The 23,586-nt window shown below is 49.2% G+C and overlaps 1 protein-coding gene across 5 annotated transcripts in view; it reads left to right on the top strand.

The window, feature by feature from the left end:
* Positions 1–6,424: 6,424 nt before the first annotated feature.
* The window catches only part of PTCH1 (patched 1), a 68,440-nt gene continuing 51,278 nt past the window's right edge, over positions 6,425–23,586 (top strand). For 2 of the 5 annotated variants that reach the window (XM_074330254.1, XM_019711991.2), the window contains exons 1-2: positions 14,442–15,001; positions 16,644–16,836. In XM_074330254.1, the coding sequence (XP_074186355.1) occupies positions 14,801–15,001; positions 16,644–16,836 (394 nt within the window). In that variant the 5' untranslated portion in view covers positions 14,442–14,800. Of the gene's footprint in view, positions 6,739–14,441; positions 15,002–15,730; positions 15,967–16,643; positions 16,837–17,350; positions 17,473–23,586 lie in introns of those variants that run through there. The other 3 variants (XM_019711985.2, XM_019711990.2, XM_019711988.2) reach the window with 3 other exon arrangements.

The following is a 23,586-nucleotide window of genomic DNA, read 5'->3' as shown; positions in this document are numbered from 1 at the left end:
GCAAGCTTTCATAGCAGAACTCCTCCAGACAGTGACCAGAGCCATGGGCATCAACTGGAGACTCCATACAGCATACCGACCACAAAGCTCAGGAAAAGTTGAATGCATGAACCGTACCCCCTCAAGAAGACATCAGCTAAACTCCAGGAGACCTCCCTAGGGTAGGTAGATCTCCTACCACTAGCCGTTCTTCGGGCGCACTGCACCCCTGGCAAATCTGGATTCTCTCCCTTCAAAATTATGTTCGGGAGGCCCCCTCCCCTGCTAACCAGCCTCCCTGGCGACATTCACCAGCTGGGGTTCTCCAGCCTCCAAAACCAGATGGCCGCACTAGGCAAGGTCCTCACAGATGTACGTGCTTACATTCTGGAAAGGGCCCCCATTACCCTCGGGGCCCCGGTAACCCCTTTACCCAGGGAGATCAAGTCTGGGTCAAAGATTGGAAGTGCGAGCCCCTCTGACCCTGGTGGACAGGCCCTCACACTGTCATACTTGTTACTCCCACCGCTCTTCAAGTTTCAGGCATCGCTCCGTGGATCCATCACACTCGAGTTAAAAGAGCCCAGCCGGAGGACGACGCCTGGATTGCCCAACCTGACCCAGCCCGTCCACTCCGTCTGACCCTCAAGAAACAGCCCGGATGAGCCTCGCCATCGTCTGCCCGGCCTCCGTCTTCTCTGTCATTGGACTCCTACTATTTCTAGCCTTTGCTGGTTTCATAGCATCCTCCTCCTTGCTACCATCGAGCCATGCATAGTTAACGCTGTCATACGTTTCATAGCGACCTCCGTCACCCGTCGGGCTACAGCCCAGATCCTTGCCCTATGGGGTTATCGTCCTCTTGGCCAATATGATGATCTCTAAGTTGTTACCACTTACGATCATCAACGGGGGGGACATGATGGGGGAACTGACCTAAAATGGTGGCCTGAGCGAAAAGCGACATCCCTAAGCCCCAGCCCACTTCTGCGTAACCCCCTCCAAGCCACACCCTGAGCCAATCACCAGACGACACCTACCCCGTCCCCAACTCCAGGAAGACCCCAACCCGTAAAAACCTGCTCAAAACCTTGCTAGGGGCTCAGTATTTGGGAGAGATCCCGCTGAGCCCACCGGTGTAATAAAGCTGACCTTTCTAACTCTCTGAGTGCCGCCTGGGTTCTTTTCGGTCCTGGTATCCGTAACAGAAGCCCTAACCCCCTGTGCCTCAGAATGTGGCTGTATTTGGTGGTAAGGTCTTTAAAGAGATAGTTAAGTTAAAATGAGGTGCTATGGTGGGCTCAATCCAATATGACTGGTGTCCCTCCAAAAAGAGAAAATTTGGACACAGGCATATACAGAGGGAAGACAGTGTGAAGAAACAAAGAAAAGACAGCCATCTAAAAGCCAAAGACAAAGACCTCAGAAGAAACCAACCCTGAAAACACCTTGATCTTGGATTTCGAGCCTCCAGGACTGTGAGAAAATTAATTTCTGTTGTTGAAGCTGCCCAGTCCGCAGTACTTTGTTATGGCAGCTCCAGCAAACTGATACAGATGGCACGAGTCTGGAGTCAGATGGCAGGACAGGCAGACCCAGGCTCCCATCTCCCTTACATCCCCCCAAACAGGCTTCCATCCACAACGAGATGCCAGGGAAGTGCCCACCCCACGGGGACTGCTATTGGGAAACAGAGGCAGACATCCTTTCCAGGCCATTGTGCCTCACCAACATGGGAGTGGCACTGTCTGTACAGATGCGGGTTTTCAGAGCCACCAACAGGCCCTGACAACTGCCGAATGGCCCTAGAACACAGCATAAACAGGGCTAGAGGCTGCTTCAGCTTCCCCCTCACACCTCAAACCTTCCACCTAAAATGTCACCCACCTGTAATTTTACTAACAATTGTCACCCCAATAAAAAAATAAAAGTTAAGCCAACCAAAACAATACAAAAAATAAAATCTCACCCACCTGGAGCCTTTGCTTCACAGCCTCTTTCACTCACAGAATGGAAATGACATTTGGCTCAATCCTCCATTTGTAATCACGCAGCTTTAGTAAAGGAAGTTCCGTTCTGCACCTTTCCCACTGATCTTAAGACAAATGAAGTCTGAGTAGCAACAATGCCAATTGTGTAAAACAGCACTTTTTGTCAGACAGAAGCTGTTTTTCATATTTGCTACATTTAATTGTTTTTTCAGTCCTGTTAGGTACAGTTAGAACTTTGTGATACTTTTTCTGACCTGCCTGATGACAATAAGCTGTTTCTCCTGGCCGTGACCCACCATATCACCATGACTGCCAGCCAGCCTGGCCACACCTTCCTCTCACCATTTAGAAATCTTTGGCATTTCGTTTCTTACCACATGCTTCATTGGCAAGGCTGCCCTGAAGGTCTCCTACATAGGGTGTTCATCTCCTCAGAGGGGTTCCTATGTGGACATCAGTTGCAAGAGTAAGAAACTTGGGTAAGTTGCATTTTTTGAGGTAAGGAGTTCCAAAGTTCTCTCTTTCCTTGTTTCTTCTTGTCCTGAGACTGTCGTCCCATCTTTGAATACTACATTGCCTCCTTGGGCCTTCCTACTTGGTAATGGGGTTCCGTAGAGCCTTCGGTTTATGACATTCCAAGTTTCAGTTCACCCTTTTGGTTTCCAAGCCGTTTGTTCAGGTTCTCATGTTCTGCAATCCTGATTTACTTCTTGTTGTTTAAACAATTTTCCTTGCACTGTTTCAGCACTTTTTACCATTGTAGTTCAATTGTTTGTTCAGTCTCCTAATTGCAACCTACCACCTTAAATATTTCTTACCCCTCCAGTCCTCCAAGCCCTAATTCTACAAGCTGGTTTGGCTTGTGCTGTATCTTTCTGACAGGAAGGACGCAGGGGGTGGGTGTTGGTACTCATCTTAGAATTGGAGTCCATACATTGAGCAACATTGCTTTTTATAAAAGCTTGATCTGTCTGATCCAGTATCAAAGACTAGTCACAGCTAAGGTGACTGACCTTATGCAAGAGTAACATTCATCTTAAAGTAGAAAGCTTCTTAAATGTGGACAAATGTTTCTTCTGAACACTCAGTTATCTCTTTGAAGCCTTCCAGTTGCCAGAGGTTGCTGTGGGGGAGGGGGTGAATTAAAGTACTTCAGCACCTCACTTTTAGTGGTAGCCGGAGAGGAGGGGATTCTAGAATGAATGTGTGTGTGTGTGTGTGTGTGTGTGTGTGTGTAACAGGGATAACAAGGGTATCTCAAGTAGCAACAGATATTCAGAAAGACAAACAGAGCCAGTAATGACCTTCTTTGCCCATCAACCGATTTGATCATGCTCATGTGGTCTGTTTTCAGATCTGTTTCAAAAGGTCCCTCTATTGTCCCCTCCTCCAATGCCCCAAATGTCTCCATCTGGCCCTTCCTTAGTCCCTGAAATCTCCAACTTTGGAATTATTCCTCTGGGCATGGCTCTAAAAGTCCAAGTTAACTAGTACAGAGTGTCTAAACTGCGGTCCACGATCCATTTTTAATTGGCCTGCAGCAAATTCCAAAAATATATTTAGTTTACTTAAACAAACCAGGTGAGGCAATACGTACTTCACCTCGAGTGAGTGGCCCGGCTGTTTGTATATTTTACCGCATATGGCCCTTGGTGAAAAACGTTGAAAAAAGTTTGGACACCCCTGCTCTAGTAGCCTCGTCAGCCATTAACACCTTGATGCCAATTGGCTTATCAGACTGGGCAGGCTGGAGTTTAGCTCTGTTCCCGGAAGCCTTGTCAGTCACTGACACCTTCATGCCAAGTAGGTTATCAAACTGGGCAGCATTGGGGTCGGTGTTGCAGGAAGGGATGAGGCACAAGCAACTTTAGAAGGGTGGAGGCAGCTATTTAATGAGAAAGAGCCCACCCTGGTGGGGAGTCTCAGAGAAATACCAGACAGTAACGACATATGGGGCTCTGGGCCCTGGAGAACATCTATCTCCTACTTGACAATTTAACATTCTAGCATCTAAGAGTGGAAGGAAGAGAGGCACAGCACTGAGATCCTTTTTAGAGACTGAGTGCCTAAAGGAGTCTTTTCGTCCCAAACTGCATAAGCGTCTGGCCCCACCAAACCTGGATCCGCTCCTAATTATCAGTCTTGGCCATACTCAAGGAGCACGGAGCCAAGTGTGCTTGCATGAGGGTCTTCATTTTAATTAGGAAAAGCAAACTCCACAAGTTCTGCTGCAATTTCCCCACAAAATTACCATACCTACTGAAGGGGAACAGAGTTTGCCACCCCAAAATATGTCACTTTGGGATATTGATTATTTTAGGCTGGCTAATTTTAAGAAACAGCACAACTGGGAGAAGCTCTGAAAAATCAAGTGGAAGTTCCCACTTTGTAAAGGACATTTACATTTGTAAGGGAAATCTCCATGTGTAAGGGTGTTTTGCTCCTTTACCTGGCCTGCTTTCACTATCAATAGAGAAGGCACAGACTAAATCTGCATAACACTCTTTCCCTTGTTTACCGGACTTTTCCTGGTATCCTCCCATAACTGACTCTCCACCCCCCAGCATCTTTAGTGTTCAGTTGAAGGAGGTATTTAAGGTGATGGCTTCCGCCATTTTGGCAAGTTACTCAGTGTTCTTGGGTTTCTCTCATTTATACAGCAGGTAAACATGTTATTGAACTTTGTTTTTTCTCCTGCGAATCTGTCTCTTGTTAATTTGATTATTAATTCAGACAGAAGAGCCTTAAAGAGTAAAGCATAATTTTTCCTCCCAGACACTAGCAACTTTATACTGTGGGCCATTTAAATGTCCTTTTGCTGTTTATCTTTTTTCTTGCCCCCTCTTCTCTTTCATATTTTAGACTACACTATTTTGGAGATACGTTTATTTATACCTTCTTCCTCACCCCACTCAAGCTCATAGCAGAGTATGAATTGAGTCCTTTGATATGATACCAAATGTAATATTTCCGAGGGAAATATTGTTGGGTTTTTCCAATTATTGTGACTCTTAGGATCCATGTTCAGCTAATATTCATTTGTAACTATTTTTCACTAAAGTCAATTGGTATGAAATGACTTTCTGGGCCAGCCTAATTCACAGGGCTGCCCAGAATTCCAATGTTTAATTACTTAATATGACTCAAACACTGGAAACTTAAATGACCCTATTAAAGGATGATATATTGGCTTCGAGGGAGGGAGATAAATTGCGACACCTAGGGCTTTTTAAAAAAATAACTCGTGTGTACACACACACACACACACACACACACACACACTCCTAATCACACTGTCAGCCCAGAATGAGGTGAAAGAAGGCTGGCTTTACTTAAGGACTAGCTACTAGTTAACTCTTGATAGTTTCAATACATTACCTTACCCTTTCTCTTGTATCTGTAATTTATTTTTATTCATAATGTTGTCCATTTAAAATAGCACCTTTCAGGTGTGCGTAAAATCGTATGCCCTGCCATTTGAGCAGATAAAATGTTAAATAAGCTCTCTCCTGGATAGGACTTTCATTTAGGGCAAGATCTGAGCGCGGATGTGCGCGGACCCACCGCCCTTCTGTCTAACCCAATCACCCAAGCTTGCCTCATTTGGGAAGGCAGCGTGGGTGGGAGCATTTGGGTGGCATACCCCCAAAACCACAGTAATTGGAAGGGGGTAAAAAGCAAATATCAATTAGTGACTCCTCGGCCATCTACCAATCTTGGTTTCTAAGGGACTCCACCTTAGTCTCGTCAGAAGTAACGGCTTCCTAGGGACCTCCGACTGAGAGGACACGAATCCACAAACATCTTGGTGCATTGAACATTTCCCCGGGGAGGCTCTTGTTATCTGCCCGGCTTCCCTGGCTCTCTGCCTCCCTGTCAGCCTGTGGGCCTGTCAACCAGAATGTTCCCAGCTTCTCAGGGCTTCCGTGGGAATGCGAGCAGAAAGGGCTTTGAGAACTGACGACAGGAACGATGGTGTTTCCTTTGCAGTGCTCTGGGTACCCCGCAATTCTCGGAGTAGTGGGGATGCTGAAATGAGGTTCCCTGCTCCCCAGCACCCCCAACTCCGGGGGTCGGGCGAGTGTCTAAATGTTAGCAAATAATGTGTGTGGGGTGGGGGAGCACAAGGTGGGGAAGGCGAGGTGGTGCGAAGACCCCCCCCCCGCCCCGTGGCCCCCCGCAGACGCGGCCGCGGGGGACGGGGAGGGGGCGACTGGGGCTCGCCGGAGCTCGCTGGGTTGGGCGCCTCCCAGGAAGGCGGGGAGGGGAGCGCCTGTTTACCCAGGAGGGCTGTGCTGATAGCACGTTCCTCGAGTTTACTTTGCTTTCCTTGAGTTTATTGTAAAGGGGTAAAGTTTTCGGATCTGTCACGTGACCCTGACAGGTCCTGCCTATGGCGCGGCAGACCACCCACGCCGAGGGCCATGGAACTGCTTAATAGAAACAGGCTTGTAATTGTGAGTCCGCGCTGCACTCCGCCGAAAGCCTCCGGCGGCCCAGCGCGCCGGGGTTTTTACACTTTCCGTTCCTTTTGTAAAGACGGAGGAGGAGAAGAAGACGAAGACCAAGACGAAGAAAACGACAACGACAAGGAAGACAAAGAGAACCGCAGCGACCAGGCTAGGGGTAGACGAAGACGGGGAGCAGACGGAGGAGCGGAGGACCAGAAAAGGGGGGCACGGGGCAAAAAGAAATTGATGTGAAATCCAAGCCCTGCGTCCGCGCCATCGGCACCCGCGCTCCGGGCAGGGCTTGACGGCCGGCTATGGTGAGTGCAGCCGCCGCCGCCGCCACCTCGCCCTCGCGCGGCGCGCGCCCCGGGGACGCGGGGCTGCGGGAACCGGCGCCCCGCGCGGCGGACTGAGGGCCCGGCGGGCGGCACGCCGGGGCCGGGGGGTTGGGTGGGCTGCGTCTCCGGGGAGCGGGAGACGGCCCCGCGTCTCCACGCTTGCTTGCTGGCTCGCACGCTCTGGGCCCCCGCCCTCCCCCCTCCTCCAGGCGGCCCGGCGGGGCGCGGAGGGGGCTGGCAGCGGCGGGCCGGGTGGGGGAACGGTTCTGCGGGGAATTCTCACGGAGGGGGTCGCCTGGGATCCCATTTGCACGCTTGAAAGGGTCGCCACCTTGGTTTCCTCTCCTCAGCCTGGTGGTGGATACTGAGTCGCCAGTGAAGGCAGAACTGGGATGGAAAGGCTGGTGCGGAGAGTGACAGCGCCCGAGGGGAGGGCACGGGCTGAGCGCGCGCGCACCCGAGCGAGTGCTCTGGTCTCGGGGGAGCTGGTGGAGACCTGCCGGACGATTTGGAGGGTTTGGGCACACACTCTTGGCACCCTGGTCCGGACCCAGGGCCAGGAGAGAGGCACCTTACCAAAAGCTGGAGTTCAAACCTACTCTTCCCCACCCTTGGTGGGAGAAATGGCCAGAGGGGCTTTTCTGAGTTCATGAAGGGGCCACGGGTAGGAGAGGGGTATATGTTGACCTTGCGCCCACGGACTCGGGCGTTCTGGTGCCTGCCATCCATTAAAGAGGTGGGCGGCTTGCCCAGGGCTGAGTGCAGCCTGAGGGGAGCCCTGAGGTGGCTGAACTGATCCAAACTCCTTTAGACCCGGTGCCAACACTGGAACCACAGGATCTCCAGAGACTATACCTCTGGGGTGACATGTGCTGTGTCTCAGGGATTTAAGTTCAGGTTTAAAATGATTCCTGGTGTATGGATGACCAGTAAGTCCAAAGTTTTCAAGTCTTATTTTCTGTCACCTAAGAACCATATGGTTTGTTGTCTTTGGAAGACACCCAGAGGTGGCTATTTTCCCTTTTTATCCTTCCTTTCTCTCTGGGGAGGGGAAATATATAAATAATAAAGACCCACATGGGTGGCTCTAAATATTTAATAATTGGATAACTGAGGTCTTGAACTACAATAGTCCCTTTTCAACATTTTGTGGTATTCAGTTTTTTACTTTTTTTTGTTTTGGCTCCAGTTGTTCAACATGCAATTAATTGCCTCCACAAAGAAAGACAATGTTTTTGGTGTCATCCATTGTTGCTGTAACTTATTATTTCTGGGTGGCACCTCAGGATAAATTTTTGCCTCAGGTGCATTGTGTACCCATGTTGTAAAACACGGGCTTTCAATTGTGAGGTTGTGTGTGTTCCAGTTGTCACCAGCTTCCTTCCACAAGACTGTAAAATGCCTTTGAGTTTTTATATTAAAATGTTGAATCAAGGTGGACACCAATAGGCCCATTCTCAATTTGGGGTATTACCTTCATTTCAAATTCACTAAGTGTATCAAATTTCTGGTTACAATCTAGTCATAATCGAGCAAGCTATTTGAATAGGGGTTAGCACCATTTGGAGTTATTTTGTAGGTAAAAAAAGAAGGCTCTTTTTACCAAATTGTCTTCAACTTTCTACAGATAGAAAAACTGATGAGGCAAATCAATGTGGATTAATATATCTGTCTTCCCTGTTTTATCCTTCTCTCTCTCTCTCTCTCTCACACACACACACACACACACACACACACACACACACCTCTTATTTTCTCCCGCCTCTGCCACAGTGTATAAAGCCCTATTGAGACATGTAGGCGTGATGTGTAAACCGGATTAGCAGTGTGAAAGAAAGACACACAATAAGCTGGAATTGTTTTACTTCCCTTTCATTTCTCATGCCTATATCTCTAATAAATTTGTTGCTCCAGCAGTGGGTCAAAGGGATCATGTTGCTCAGCTTCTTTTTCATGCAGTACCCAATGACACAGATCACTGAAATGAATGGTGTGCCTTCTGCTAAATACAAAGCTTGATATAGATATATTAGATGAGCAAAGAGAGATGAGGCAAGACAGAGATGGAGAAAGAAATGTTCAGTGTGTGTCTTTCCAGAATACATTTCTATCCATTAGAGTAAAGTAATGTGGCTAAGAAGATATTGAGAGAAGGTAGGAAATCAATATAAGGATCAATGCTATGTTTTCTTTCAAGTTCATTGTAGTCTCTGAACATTTTCTCTGCACTTGGTGACATTCCCAGCAAGAGAATATCAATAGCTTTGGAACTGCATAAAGTCTAATTACCCTTTTCAAGCTGGTATTTGAACCTGGACTAATAAATGTGGAGATTTCCGGGACCTTCTTAGGACATCTCCCCTCTGCCACACCCCCTTCCCAGCTCACTATAAGCTCAAAAAATGCCAGTGCTCCCTGGTTTGTGCTGTAGACCCCTCATTTACTCCTTTCTGGAATTGGGAGCAACTTCCCATTAAAGGAGATCAGGGGTAATTAGCAGCATTATTTTGACAAGTTGGCTAGAGCTTGGGGAAGGGGAATAGGGGAGGAAACAGAAGGTGGAAGGGAGAAGGGGAGGGGAGTCATGCTTAGGGATTTTACATTCTGTGGCTGCTGAATCTCCATCTCCATCCCTCCCCCCCCCCAACCTTTTAGACTCATTTTTCTTTTAGACTCATTTTCTACCATCACCTTTTAAGTAAATACAAAAGCTGCCAATGAGAAATACTAAGGCATTCTTAGGGAGCCAAAAAAATGTGGATGATGGCATACTGGCTTGAATTGAGTCAAGACTCAACTCTTATCCAAGGTACCTGCTTTGAACTGCTCAGGCTCTGGCCCATCCTGTACCCTGGGGTCTCCATCCACAAATAGAATATACATCAAATCCCCAATTCCTCTCCCTACCCCACCTTCTCAACAGGAATACTATGGAACTTAATGTAATGTTTGCAATTCTTTGCATTTGTGGAGCCAGTATTAAAGTAGGTAGACAAAATTAAAACATGGTCCAAGAGTCAAATTACTAGAATACATTTACCCCTTTATTCATTTGTACTCTGCAAAAATGAGCTAAATTACATTAGATTTTAAAAAGACCCATTTGTTTGGATCTGAGAAACTAGTGAAAAGTTAAATCTTACTGTGGTTTCTCATTACTCCACCAAGTCCAGCTCCCACAATTGCTTATCGTTGGAATGTCCAAACATAAAGGGCAGATGTTTTATTTCAGTGTCATCATTGAATAATCGGATGTCATTTTTGAGATGTGTGTGTCATGGCCATGGATATTTGAAGTATTGGAGCAGAGCATGGAGAAGATATGAATGAATCATATTGTAAGAGTTTAAGGAATCTGTTTTTTAAATGACAGACTCCAATAGTCTCAGATCATGATTGGGAGACCAAAATGACATTTGATGCACTGAGATGAACTTTACTTGGAAAGGGGAAATGGAACACTCAGCTGTTGCTCCAAAGAGGGCCAGCAGTTCCAGGTGGTTAAAAAGGCCACAAGCTCTCACTTACTTGGTTACTCTCACGAGGGGAACCATGCTGCAGAAAGGCCATTAAAATGGACTGTCTGTCTTCCTAACAGACACCTTTGCTGGCCTGGCTCCTCCACTTAGCCTCATCTCAGGTCTGGGGAATCCTTGTGGTTAGTTGAAGTTAACAAACCCGGTGTGGCTCAGCGGTCCCCTGCACTGGGCATGCATATTAAAGGCGACAATGCTTACAAATGTAAATAAGGGCAGATTGGTTAGGAACAACATTATCGCTGGGAATGTCGCACTCGCATGCATCAGCAATGAGGCAAATTGGGGGCAGCCTCAGCCCTGACCACCCAAGTCGAGCAGGCTTCTCTTCCCTTTCTTAAAACGTTACAGAAACTAGGCCAATTAGATCCTCAAAGTAATTCATCTCTGTGTATGAAAAAAGCAGACCACAGGGAAAGCGGCGGGTGGGGGTGGGGAGATTAAGATAGCGCTTGTTAGAGCCCAGGTTGGGGACCGCGTCCTGGAACTGATTGGTAGAATTTTCAGGCCGGGACCATTGTCTGAGATGCTGAAAAGTTAACCTATCAAACAGCGGGTGAGGGGGCTCAGGGCGCTGAAAACCCCCGAGATCAATGCTCAAAACGTTTACGAATTAAGTCAAACCGAGGGAAACAAGCCCGAGTGGAATAGGGTTTGCCATTGAAATGGCGCACATGTAGCAGCAGCCAGAACGAGAGGATATGTAGCTGCGTGCCGAGAGTAATGGGGAACCAAGATGTGTGTACGTAGCCTATAATTACATTTTAGAATTCCATAATCCGAGTAGTTATACTGAAATTGCTATACATAAAAGATTGGGAGGAAGAACTTATATTTTGATCTAAGACGCTGTAAAGAAATTTGAAAAGACAAACATAGCCACCTGTCTATGGCTACATGGTTCCCTTGCCATAAAGCACACATCAAATATAAAAAGACTGACATGGAAAACTAGGGGTACCACCCTCAAGTCTTTAAAAAGTAATTTCCAGCGGCAAGCACTAAATGGTTTGACTTGAAACGTCTGTAGAAGTATTCAGTAAAACAAAACAAACAAAAACAGATAGAACATTAAATCACCTTCCTGATTTCTGCTATTTATCAAACAATAAAGATCAGGATTTCGCTCAAAGATTAAACTTGCTATGTGTCGAGCCCAATCCTCCTGCAATATTATTTATCAATGTACGTAGTACCATTTTCATTGGACGGTGCTCGTCTTCCCTTCTCGATTTTAGCAGCCTTTCCCAGAGCCGCGCACAAAATCACGTGCTCCTTCGGAGTTTTGAATTTCCGCGCTGGCTGGGTACTCCGGTCCTGATCTCTTGCACACCCTTAGGCACTTATTCTGTCTCTGTGTTCTATGGGACACCCTACCCCGCCGCGGGGTACTGCACACCGTTTTGCGGGTTAGGGATTCAGGGGGTAGGGTCTCCCAGTGAGACCAGGAAGGAGGAAAAGCTATAGAGGGAAGGTGGCGAGGCTGGGTAGAGAGGAGAGAGATCCGGGAGGAGGAGAAAGGGGTGAAAGGGAGAGGGAAAGAAAGAGGGAGGGGGAACCGAAGAGGAAGGAAGAGGGCGGGCTGGCCGACAGACCCCCCACGGGAGCCGCGTGGGCCGACCGGGTGGCGGGCGGGCGGCGCTGCAGTCTCTCTCCTGCCCCGGCCGCGGCCGCGGGGCCGCTGAATGGAAAGGGATCCGTGCGCTCACCCATTGGTCAGCCAGGGGGAGGCCGCGCGGGCATTGGCCAACGTAAGGGGGCCGGACCGCCTTCAGGAATGTACTACGGCGCGTCCGGCACGTCCGTCCGCGCCGGCGGGGCGCGCGCCTCCCCTGGGCTCCTGGGAGGCAGCGCTGGAGATGTGGAGACCGCCGGGCACGAGCAGAGCGCACGGACTTCCCTACCTCCTTGACCGGGGCCGCGCGGACGCGGGGAGTCCCGGAACTCGGGCGCGCGCGTAATAGGCCTCCGGGCCAACGAGCGCGCGCCGGCCCGGCCCTGGGTCACGTGGCTGCGTGGGCTCCACCCTCTAACCCGCTCCTCCCCCTTTCCATCTGGGTTTCTTTCTTTCCTCTCCTTTCTTTCTTCTTTTTTTTTTCAATGAACACACACCGTGTGCATCTTAAAGCCACACGGCCCCATTTCACGGCTTCAGTCGGCTTCTTGCTGCCGTGGGTCCCTCTGCAGTTCAACGCCGTTTTTTTTTTTAAAAAAAAGTAAAAAACAAATACTAAAATAATACAGAATCGAGGGTTTGTGGGTCTGGATCCTAGCTCAAGGAAGAACTTAACTTGCAAACGTAAGAAAAACAAATCCACGGTCCAAAAATTAATTTTTAAATAAAAAGCGAAGCTATGTAGACAGTTTAATTTGACTATGGCCTCAGGACCCACCTCAAAGAGTCGCGTGTTTTCTCCCCCTACGGGAAGTGAAGCCCCGGGATGTCTCGGTGACACTGGCCACAGTGTCCAGACAAGTCCTCGCAATCAGCTCACAATTTGTTTCGATGAATCCAACATCAAAGCCTTTATTCTCCCCTACGTCATGCTATTAAATATAACAGGATGTGTACCAGTTTTTGAAAAAGTTTAAAAGACGTTTTGTTTTTAAATAAGGACGTGGTTAATAAAAAAACAAAAAGGGGGGGAGCCTAAGCCCAAATAAATCCAATAGTCAAGAAAACTTCTTTCTCAAGGAAACAATTTCGGTTCTCCGGGTTGTTAAAAGGATTCTGCAGTTTCTCTTTTACATATGTCACATTAAAGATTCAAATAAAAACGCCTCTGCCTCCATGAGAATGCTTCGGTGTCTGGATTCCACGTTTATAAAACACTGCCTCCTTCAAACCAGGACTGTGCTGCCGTGGGGTTTGTGGGGGAGCGGGATGGGGGGGGATTTTAAGAGAGGGTTGCTTTTCCCAACGTCCTTACTTTCCTCTTTAACTTTCCATTTTGTTTATCTTAATGCTGGGCGTTGTTCCCTGCGAGAGCCTAAGTCTTCTCTTTAGTTATAAAAGAGGAGGGAAAAAAAAAATCTGGCACAAACTGGCGCACTATCCACCACCCTGTCATTATTGGTGCAGGCCTGGGAATTCAAGCCGGACCTCCCAGTATTTGCTGCAGCTTGAGGCCAAGGTGCCTCTGAAAGGGTTTTCTTTGAGGAATTTCAGAAATTGTTTAAGCGCTTAAAAAAATATTACATTTTCCCCCGTGCCTATCGCGAGGCAAATGCTCGTGGGTGTTTATGTGTGTGTGAGTGTGTGTGCGCGCTCAAAAAGCGTCTACAAAAAGAAGACACTGATGAAAAGAAAAGGAATAAAAAAGAAAGGGAGGGAGAGAGCATTCCTTAATGGAAGTATTGCATGCGAGAAGGTTGGCGCTCTCGGAGGCTCCCCCCGAAGCCGGGGATGCACTCACTGGGGTTGCCTACCTGGGTGGTCTCTCTACTTTGGTGAGCTGTTGCTAAGCAGCTAATAATAGTCATGTTTGCTGAGTAATTTCTGCCCTCCGTGAGCCAATCGCGTCGCAGAAACCCAAGCCATCTGACAGCCCCAGGGGCGGGAGCTCCAGCCTTTTTCTCTTTCGCTCGCTCTCTCCCCCTCCACCCCCTCCCCTCCTCCTCCTCCTCTTTCTCCAAATGGAGAGAGTTCTTTTTTTTCTTCTTCCATCTCATCTATTGAATCAAGGAGCTGCTGCGGCCGCTGCCCGCTGCACACACACAGAGCGGAGTCCCCAGGTCCCGGGAGCGAGAGAGGCGCGCTGCACGGGGGCAGAATGGTCCAGCGGGTTGGCGAGGAGCACAAGAAAGCAGAATCCGGGATCGAGCAGCCACCGCGAGCCCAGCAACCAGAGCCCGAGCAGCCCAAGCAGCAACTTCAGGAGCCGCCACCGCCAGCAGCAGCCGCCGCGGGAGCGGCTGCTGCCCCGGCCCGGCAGCGCTGAGACCCACCGGGCACCCACGGACCTTGCGGCAGCGGCTCTGCGCTTGTCCTCCGCGACTGCTCGGGCGACCCGGGAGGCGCCGAGAGAGCCAGCGAGGCCGGCGGGAGCGGCGGGGATTTGCTGCCGTTTTCTGCAGTGAAGGGGTCGCGGAGCGGGGCGGGGGGCGGGTAGGGGGAGTCGGGGACCTCAAGGAGCGCCGAGCGAGCGCCCGAAGGACAGGCTGGCTCTGCGCGCCGGTTCTCGCGCTCCCGAGAACTGGATGTGGGCAGCGGCGGCCGCAGAGACCTCGGGACCCCCGCGCAATGTGGCAATGGAAGGCGCAGGGTCTGACTCCCCGGCAGCGGCCGCGGCGGCAGCAGCGCCCGCCGTGTGAGCAGCAGCAGCAGCGGCAGCAGCAGCAGCAGGTCTGTCAACCGGAGCCCCAGCCCGAACTGCCGGCGGCCAGCAGCGTCCTCGCGAGCCCAGCGCCGGGGCGCGCAGGGAGCCCGCAGCGGCGGCAACAGCGCGCCGGGCCGCCCGGGAAACCTCGGTTCCCGCGGCGGCGGCGGCGGCGGCGGCGGCAACATGGCCTCGGCTGGTAACGCCGCGGAACCCCAGGACCGCGGCGGCGGCGGCGGCAGCTGCAGCGGGGCCCCGGGCCGGCCGGCCGGCGGCGGGAGGCGCAGACGGACCGGGGGACTGCGCCGCCACGCCGCGCCGGACCGGGACTATCTGCACCGGCCCAGCTACTGCGACGCCGCCTTCGCTCTGGAGCAGATTTCCAAGGTGCATTTCAGACTCCTCTCCTCCCACTCTCTCCTCCCTCCTCTTCCTCTTTGGGGTAGCCCCGCCACACACACACACACACACACACACTCTCTCTCTCTCTCTCTCTCTCTCTCTCTCTCACACACACATACACACACCTCTTCAGGAAAAGAAGCAGACAAGCGGGGATTGAAAAATTCAAACCCACCCTCAGGTCCTGGAAGGAAAGGGCTGTCTGAGGTCCGCAGGGGGTGGAGGGTGTGTGTGTGTGAGTGTGAGTGTGTACGCGCCCTCCCCAGCGTGCCTTTTCCGGAGCACTGGAAAGCGGTCCACAGTGGACCACCTCGAGGGCGGCCGCAGCGCGGCACTGCCCGGTGCCCCCTGCCTCGGTGCCCCCTCCTCTCGGGCCCCTGCCCCTATTTGCAGCCCAAAGCCCTGTAATGCTGCCACATTTCTTAACATCTTGGAGGGGGAGGCGGAGTACTGAGAGGCGGAGAGAAGAAGGGGGGAGGGAGCCGAAATAAAGGTGGTTTCCTTTTTTGGCAGCCGGTTTTGCTTTTGTTGAGCATGAAATCTCTGCTCCCTTAAAAACTATCCTCGGAAGAGGGCATCTCCCCTCTTATTTTCCAGTTTTTAAGCCAATTCTTCTCAGAGTCTAGGGGTAAAGGGAAAGTTGTAAACAAATTGCCACCTTAAATCCTTGGTCCGGGTCTGCGGAGCGGCCGGGTTCATTGTGTTTACGAGGCTCGCTGAAATGTGTGGAATCCGGAGAAGGCGAGCACCCAGACGGGGGCCCGCCGGGGCCGCGGCCAGCGCCGGGGAAACGCCGCCGCCGGGAGCAGCCAGCGCCCAGCCAGGACCCCCGCCTGCGCCGGCCTGGGCCCTTCCCCTGTGCACTCCGCTGCTTTTTACATTTAAACCGAAGGGAAGGGAGAGGAGGGAAAGATCCATGTGGCTGCCCTCTTCCGATCACAAATATTGTCGTAAGTTGCAGATGGCTGCCCCACTTCCTAATTCAGCTCACACAGCGTCTCCCAACGCTATGGAAATGGATCCCGAGTTAGCTCCGGTGGCCGCGCTCACCACGTGGATCCCCTTACTTCCACGCCGGGAGGGATCAGGGTGGGGGATCCTGCACTACATTGTTCCCAAAGCGCGCTCGCCCCTCAGCCCGCGTCCCCGCCAGGGTACCCGGAGAGGGATGAAGGGTGGGGCAGGATTTGCGGGGAAGGGAGCGGAGCTTTGCTGGTTCAGAGAAGTTGTGCTCCATCACAGGACTACGCAGCCCCTCCCCTATCAAGTCCCGCGTGGCTATTGCCTGTGTTGAATGATTTCTGTGTTCTGTGCCTCATCTTACCCTTCACGTGTTCTTGCAGCCCCTCCCCCCAGCTCCCCATGTTGCATTCAGGGATGCTGCGCAGGCCACGCGTGGGGGCGCCCCTGCTGTCGCCAAGGTGCAACTCCCACGCTGCAGCCCGTTTTTTATTTAAGCAGCCCACCCCACCCCCCAAGCCGCTCGCGTTCTCTCGTGCCGGCCAGGGAGCCTCCTGGGCACTATCCACCGCTGTCGCAGGATCCGCGGGCGGGTGCGCGCAAGCGAGCGTGGGCGCGCAGGCTGTGACTCCCCGACGCTTACCACTCCTTTCTGCTTCATCCTCAGGGGAAAGCTACTGGCCGGAAAGCGCCGCTGTGGCTGAGAGCGAAGTTTCAGAGACTCTTATTTAAACTGGGTTGTTACATTCAAAAGAACTGCGGCAAATTCTTGGTTGTGGGCCTCCTCATATTTGGGGCCTTCGCTGTGGGATTAAAGGCAGCTAATCTGGAGACCAACGTGGAGGAACTGTGGGTGGAAGGTAAGAGACCCAGCGCCCGGTGCGGCGCCCTCCCGTCCCCCACCCCGGGCTCCTACTACCCTTTCTTCCAATTGATAAAGATATTTGCCAGCGTACACCTAGAGCCTTTCGGTGGCGAGCGAAAACCCCTGCCTGCACCAGGGGGAATTGTTTATTGTTTGCGCGCCTGGACCGGAGCCAGGCCCGTCCGACAAAGGCCGCGCTGTAATCTACTCGGGGCGCTGCGCTGTGCTAGGTGTTGTGGGAGAGAGCGGCGGGGGCGGGCCGGCGGGGGCGCGGGGCCCCTCCGCGGAATGGACCACTGCATGGCCGGGGGCCTCGGGGCCCGCGGCCGCAGCCGCCGCCGCCCGCCTCCGCCGCGCCCAGAGACGCGGCCACAGGCAGGCCACTCGGCTCCTGGCTCTGGTCCTCGGCTTCCGTCCCCCCACCCCCACCCACCGCGTCCAAAGGGAGAAGGGGGAAGGCAGGGAAAGGCCACCCCTCCGGCTGGAGGGAGTGTGCGCGCCCCCGGCGGCCGCTGCCGCCGCGCTGGGGAGGGCGGGGGGAGGGAGCAGCGCGGGCCTGCGGAGGCGGCGGCGTGTGTGGTCCTGGTTTTGGACAGCTTTCAACTCGCGGGAAAAAAACATTTGTCTCAAGGTACAAAAAAAAAGGGTGGGGGGATGGGGGAAGGAGTTAAAAAAAACAGTAAAGCACTGACTGGAACGCATGTTTGCAAAGTAGATTAATGTTTCCTCGCGGGTGGGGGCTTTATAAATGGAATTATTCTGGGGAAAGGCTGCGTTTTGCAGGCTGAATGAAGAAATGTGTTCTAAGAACACGGGTTTGGAGGGAGGGGCCACAGGAGCTCTCCAAGGGGGTTCTGCCAGTCTTTTATCTGCATTCCTCAGTTTGGAGGGGGTGGTTCTTGAAATTTTTTTTTAAGCAGTTGTAAATTTAAAGTAGATCCCCCTTCCCCCACAAACATTTTACATTCTTTTGGTGATACGGGTTTTTTTGTTTGTTTTTGTTTGGGTTTTGTTTTCTGTTGGTTGTTTTTTAATTCTTTTTGGAAAGTGACAGTCTTGCGATTTGGAAGCATTTTAACCTCTAAACACTGCCTTGGGTCTCTTAAAATAGGATGGGGGGAGGGACTTGAGGTAATTATGTAGATATTTCAAACCAGAAATGTGGAGCTTTCCTAATGAAAGCTACCTAAGACAAAATGTGGAAGCCTAAGTTACATGCATAATTGATTCCTTTCAGAATGCTGTTGGAGAACTAACCTTGGAGAATATTTTTTGTTGATTTTGCTTTGTTTGTGAAGATTCAGCTTTCAGTGTTTTGCAAGCATATGGTAGAGTCTTTAGTTGAGAAATGACAATTAAAATAATAGTGCAAATAATTAAAACCAGAAAACATTCTTGCCTTAAGTAGCTTGGTAATTAATACGAAAGTGTTATTTGGATAGAATCCATGGGGGTTAATTTACCTCAGTTTAGCACGTCAATGTTTTTGGTAGATAAAAGAAGGGTTTTAGTCACCATGTATGGTGTCTTAGCAGGAAATTTACTGGGCACCTGTACCATCCCTAGCAATGTGCCAGGCACTGTAAGGGACCCCAGAGCGTGGGAGGCATTCCCTGAGCACAAATTCATGGACTTAAAACTACTCGAATTAGATGGACTTGCACTAAATTTGAGCTCACAGAAAGTGGGCTGAGAAAGTTAAATGGAAAACAGTGAAAAAAGAAAAGCTTCCTTGGAGGTGGTACGGCAAACTAGGGTGACCTGGAGAGAGAGAGAGAGAGAGAGTTAGTTCTAGGAAGAAGCTCAAAAGGAGGTCAGGCGAAGGCCAAAGCTGAAGGCCCAAGCTGAGCAGACAGATGGCGGTGGGACTCCCCCTCCCCCAGTAGTAATGGGGTGCAGTAGCTCAGGTGGGCCCTGGACAGCAGGGCTGTAGTTTGGAAATTATGTGATTGGCTAGGCTGTGGGGAGCTACCATAGGTTCTAGGACAGAGCAAGGGATGAAATGAGCAGAGGGAACCCCTAGGTCTGTTCACACATTCGCTTTACACTATGTGGTCCAACAAATTTGTTGGGTGTTGGTGATGATGATGACAAGATCATTTTTTGTTGTTTTGAGGAAGACGTTTCAGTAGACCTTTAACGAGTTTAAAGAGAAGTACTGTGATTTTATTTTCTTGACATTGTGTATTTCTAGAAGCAACTATGTTTCTGCATTATACAACTCATTTCAATTCCTGGAAGGAGGAGAAAATGCTCCCACAGGGCTCCATCTTAGTAAGGGAGTGTTAGGGAATGACACACTTGAGATGGCACTCATTTTGCCTGCTTTTGTCCTCGGAGCTGTTTTCCTGGCCATTTCTGTTTTGGCAGTTTCAGTGTACCTCACAGCTTCTCCAGCCAAATACTAATCTTATCTACTCAATACTATGACTTGTTGAGCAACTACCATTACCATTTATTACTTACTGTCACATGCCTTACAACTCAATAAAGTAGCTATTATCTTTATTTTTATAACATGGTAGCTTATGTAATATTTATATATAACTGAATTATTGTCCCGTTTTATATGATAAACTATGGATCTTCTATGTCACCGTGACCACCATGACATTACTCATGACTTAAGCCAACTTGGTCTCCTGTTGACTTTAATTTGTCATTCATTCATCCATTCATTCACTGTATGCGAGATTCTTCCCCTGTGAAAGAAGCAACATTTTCATAAATGCAAGTAAACCTCACCAGGGAGGCCACCATTCCATTCTATAATTTTAATTTAAGAGGTTTTGTTGATGATATATTAAATTTAGTGTTCATGTCAGCAGTAAGGAGTGTGAGCATGTGTTTTGAGGAGTAAGAATTCCCCTGCTGTCTTAGACTGTAGTTGAGTAAAATGAGTAGCAACTCAGAATTTAGGTTAATTTTGCACTTTAATCTCTTATATAAATTCATCATCATTTATCAGCAAAGAAGTCTGTTAGATGGTGATTTCTTAGTAGGGACTGTAAATGTTCTGGCTGTAAACAGGGTACTTGCTACTACACTAAATAAATGAATGGGGTGAATGGAGGTTGCATATTTCCCTAGTTAAAAAGCAACAGAAGACAAGAAAGCATAAGAGATCTTAAGGCAAGAGGAATGCTGAGGCACAGTTTGGGAAAATGCTGTTTTCCTGTGATTTAAAAAAATGACATGTATATGCAGATTTATCACAAACAAAAACAACTGAAGACATTATGTTATACTATATACACACACGAATACATACATACTTACACATACATATATATATATATATATCCACTTGCTTATGTGATTGTGTATGCACAGACTTACTTCATGCATCCTCGTATCTACCAAAATAATGTTATCTTTTTAATATAACCAGCAATGAAAGGTATCCTTTGATTTGACTTTCATGCCTTGTTAAATGTGCTGGGGAACTGTGGCTTTATAAATACACTGGCCATAATGTGCAGACCAATATAAGCTAGATAAGGAAGATTGTCTCATTTTTTCATGGCATTGGTGATAAGAATTCTTTGATTCCGTTGTTAAAATGTTCATACAATGATTGCCTTTTAAAAAAACTGTCAGTGTATATTAGATGCTAGCTTGGGTCTTAGGGCAAGTCAAAAATGTCAAATCTACCTCACTTGGGAATGGAATCCTGAAGTTTGGAAGAAGGAAATGTGGAATGATGTCGTGGATATTTGCTGTTACTCAAACACACACCAATGGCAGCAAGGCCTGGGAGAGACTAGTTGTTATTTAAAAGTAAAAATATTCAGTCAGCACCTAATGTTAGTGCCTGCTCTGCGCTAGGCACTGCCCAAAGCTCCAGAGAAAGGGGGGTGAAAGGCCATCACCCCTTCCCTTCAGGAACTGCACCCAGCAGGCACACAGACCACTGACTGAATGGCAGCGACAGCCCCAAAGAGGGGGGCCTTGGCCAAGCACAGGGGCTGGAGGGGGGTGTGTGATGGGGCATTCCAAGGAATGGCATGGGCAAAGGCTCAGAGGACGGGTGTGGCCTCCCGGGGAACTCCCAGTGCTTGCCTTTGGTTGGAATCTCAGGTTTGAGGTGGGGAGCCTTGAGGTTTGAACATGGCAAGAAGGTCTCTGATGCGGGCTTTTGACTGGGGGGCTGCCAGCTCTTTTTTTTTTTTTTTAAGCCAATCTTTGTCTCATGATTTGCAGTAGCGTTTTTGGCCTCTCTTGCTCTCCCTGGTACAGAGCACTTTGCCTGGATCTCACCTTTCTAGGCACAGAAGGGAAATGCTTTATTTTCAGTCTTGTCTATTTCCCTGTTGGCTTTCTTTTTTGCTTAGCACTTTTATCCTCCTGTCTCCCTTAATATCGACCCCCACACACACTCCAACTCTCTCTGACACAAGTTTGTTGTCACGCTGTCCCAGTGACAGAACCTTTCATTTATCTCTTGGAGCCCTTTGGTTTTTTTCTCAAAGCTCGCATAGCCCCTGGCCTCCTTTACGCCAGAGGAGCCTTGACATGAATCCATATCACCTCTTTATTAACATCGCTGGAGGCCGGTATCAGCGCAGGACACAAGTTGTGGCTTTGATTTTTTTTTTTTTCCAAAGGGGAAAATAGAATTTTGTTTAAATGCCTGCTTGATGTTTATAAGTGCTCTCCAGTTTGTACTACCTACCTTGCCAGCATTATGCTTTCGTGGTCCTTGGTAGTGGTAGGAGATAATTAAGCTTCGCCATCCTTTCAGTTTAGAGCAAATTTTCTCACTGTTGACATTTGGGGCTGGATAGTTCTCCACTGTGCAGCTGTCCTGTGCATTGTGGGATATTTAGCAGCATCCCTGCCCTCTACCCACTAGATGCCAGTAGCACCCTCCCACTGTGACAACCAAAAATGTTTCTAGTCATTGCCAAACGTGTGTGTGTGGGGGTATGCACAAAATTGCCCAATTTAGAACCACTGGTTTAGATAATAGACTCCGATTGGCAGACCCATGCAGTGCAGTGGAAGGCTTTTATTAGGATGGAGCTGTGTCTGCACATATATTGCTGTGAATGCAAAAGAGATGTGTTCTTTAAGATAACTCTCCTACCCCATCCCCATATTTACTGACTTATTTAACTAATTTTTCCCCATTCTAATTTAAATTTTTGATTTTTCTGAGAATTGCATCAAAAATCAAATAGACACCATGACAAGTTGGGGTGGGGGGCAGGCCATAGAAGAAAGAAAAAAAGCTTTATATTCAAATAAATTTTTTCCCTCAGGTAACTTAATTTTGCAGATAAACCTTGTTGTATTTCAACTATAGTAGGCTGAGGGTTTTTTAGCATGAAGGTAACCTTGTAAAAAGCAATGAAAGACACCACTGGCCTTTGTTCGTATTAAAATCACAGCTCCTTTCGGAAGCTCACATAGCACATTATTAGCTCTTTGGTGGTCTGGTTCTCCTCCAGGTGTTTCTGTCACTAACTACGTTTCCCCAGGTGCCCTTATGCAGCAGGACCAAAGGGACAGCCGGGGACTGAGGCATGTCAGCCAGGAAGAGGAGAGATGGGCTCTGCTTTTACTGCTCTTTCCAAGATTATCACCCAGTTTCTGCTCTCAGGGCTGTTAGTTTGGGTGCATTTCACAAGGGACAGAAAAACCGTGCAATGCAGCTCCTTCTTGCTCCTTGGTTTCCTGTTGCACTTTTAAAAATTAGGAGTCTGTTTATTGGATGGGTATTGATTAGATTTCAGTCATGGGCACACACACGCAGCTGGAAGCAGTTGTGGTATTTCTTTCATAGCTGGAGAAAAATGATTTAAAAAATGAACACCCAGCAATAATCGCTTTAAAAATAACAAATAGCCTCAGGTGCCTTATCAGGGCAGCTGACCCTGAGTCCTCTGTACCGCTGTGCTGTCTGCCTCTCTCACCCTCCAACAAGTTTAGAAGCCAGGTTGGGCGATAGGGTGTTTCAGATGCTCGCAGCGCCGCTTGGAGGCCCCAGAAGATGACAGCTTCCAGATGTATGAACCGCCGGATCCTGGTGTTTGGATTATGCACCACAGCTGATGGCGAGATTAACGCTGGCTGGACAAACTATGGGAGATTTGTCTGGTTTCCACAATGCCATGTTTATGTTTCATTGGGATTTCTCCTTCAAAGCTGACCTCCCCATGACCCCAGGGTTCTGTCCACTCTAGCTGAGCTGTAACTTGTCTGCCCTTCTTCTTGAGTTGGGGTGGGGTGGGGGGAGGTCACAGTTCTGCAGCAGAAGGGGCTGCTTTCGTGGCTGCCCCCACTTCGTGACAGCAGTCTGTCCAGATTTAGCCACTGAAGGGTAGTCTACTCTCCTGGGGCGGAGTGTGTGTGTGTGTGATTTTTAAAGTATTTCTAGCTTGTAAAACAAGTATGGAAATATCTTTAAAGTATTTTAAAGGGGACCAGATTTTAATAGAGGCCATTTTACAGAAATAGAGTATTTTAACTCAGCACTATTTTGACAACATTTTGACAAAAAGTTGAAGGAGTTCAAGCTATGTGAGACTCCTAAAGAATCGTACACATGAGATTCTATTAGAATACTATCTCTTTGTCCCTCACTGATTCCCAGGACCCCTTATGCTTCCTCCCTCCTCCATTGTCCTTCACCCCTGATCCCTTTGCTCATCTTCCCCTCTTTCTTCCCTTCTCTCCCTCTCCCTCCCGCCCTTCCTTCTACCCACCAACTCCTAAACTGCCCAACTCATTGCCTCCCAGT

The sequence above is a fragment of the Rhinolophus sinicus genome, linkage group LG04 (assembly GCF_036562045.2).
Source record: "Rhinolophus sinicus isolate RSC01 linkage group LG04, ASM3656204v1, whole genome shotgun sequence".
NCBI lineage: Eukaryota > Metazoa > Chordata > Mammalia > Chiroptera > Rhinolophidae > Rhinolophus > Rhinolophus sinicus.
This window is presented reverse-complemented; position numbering and strand designations above follow the sequence as displayed.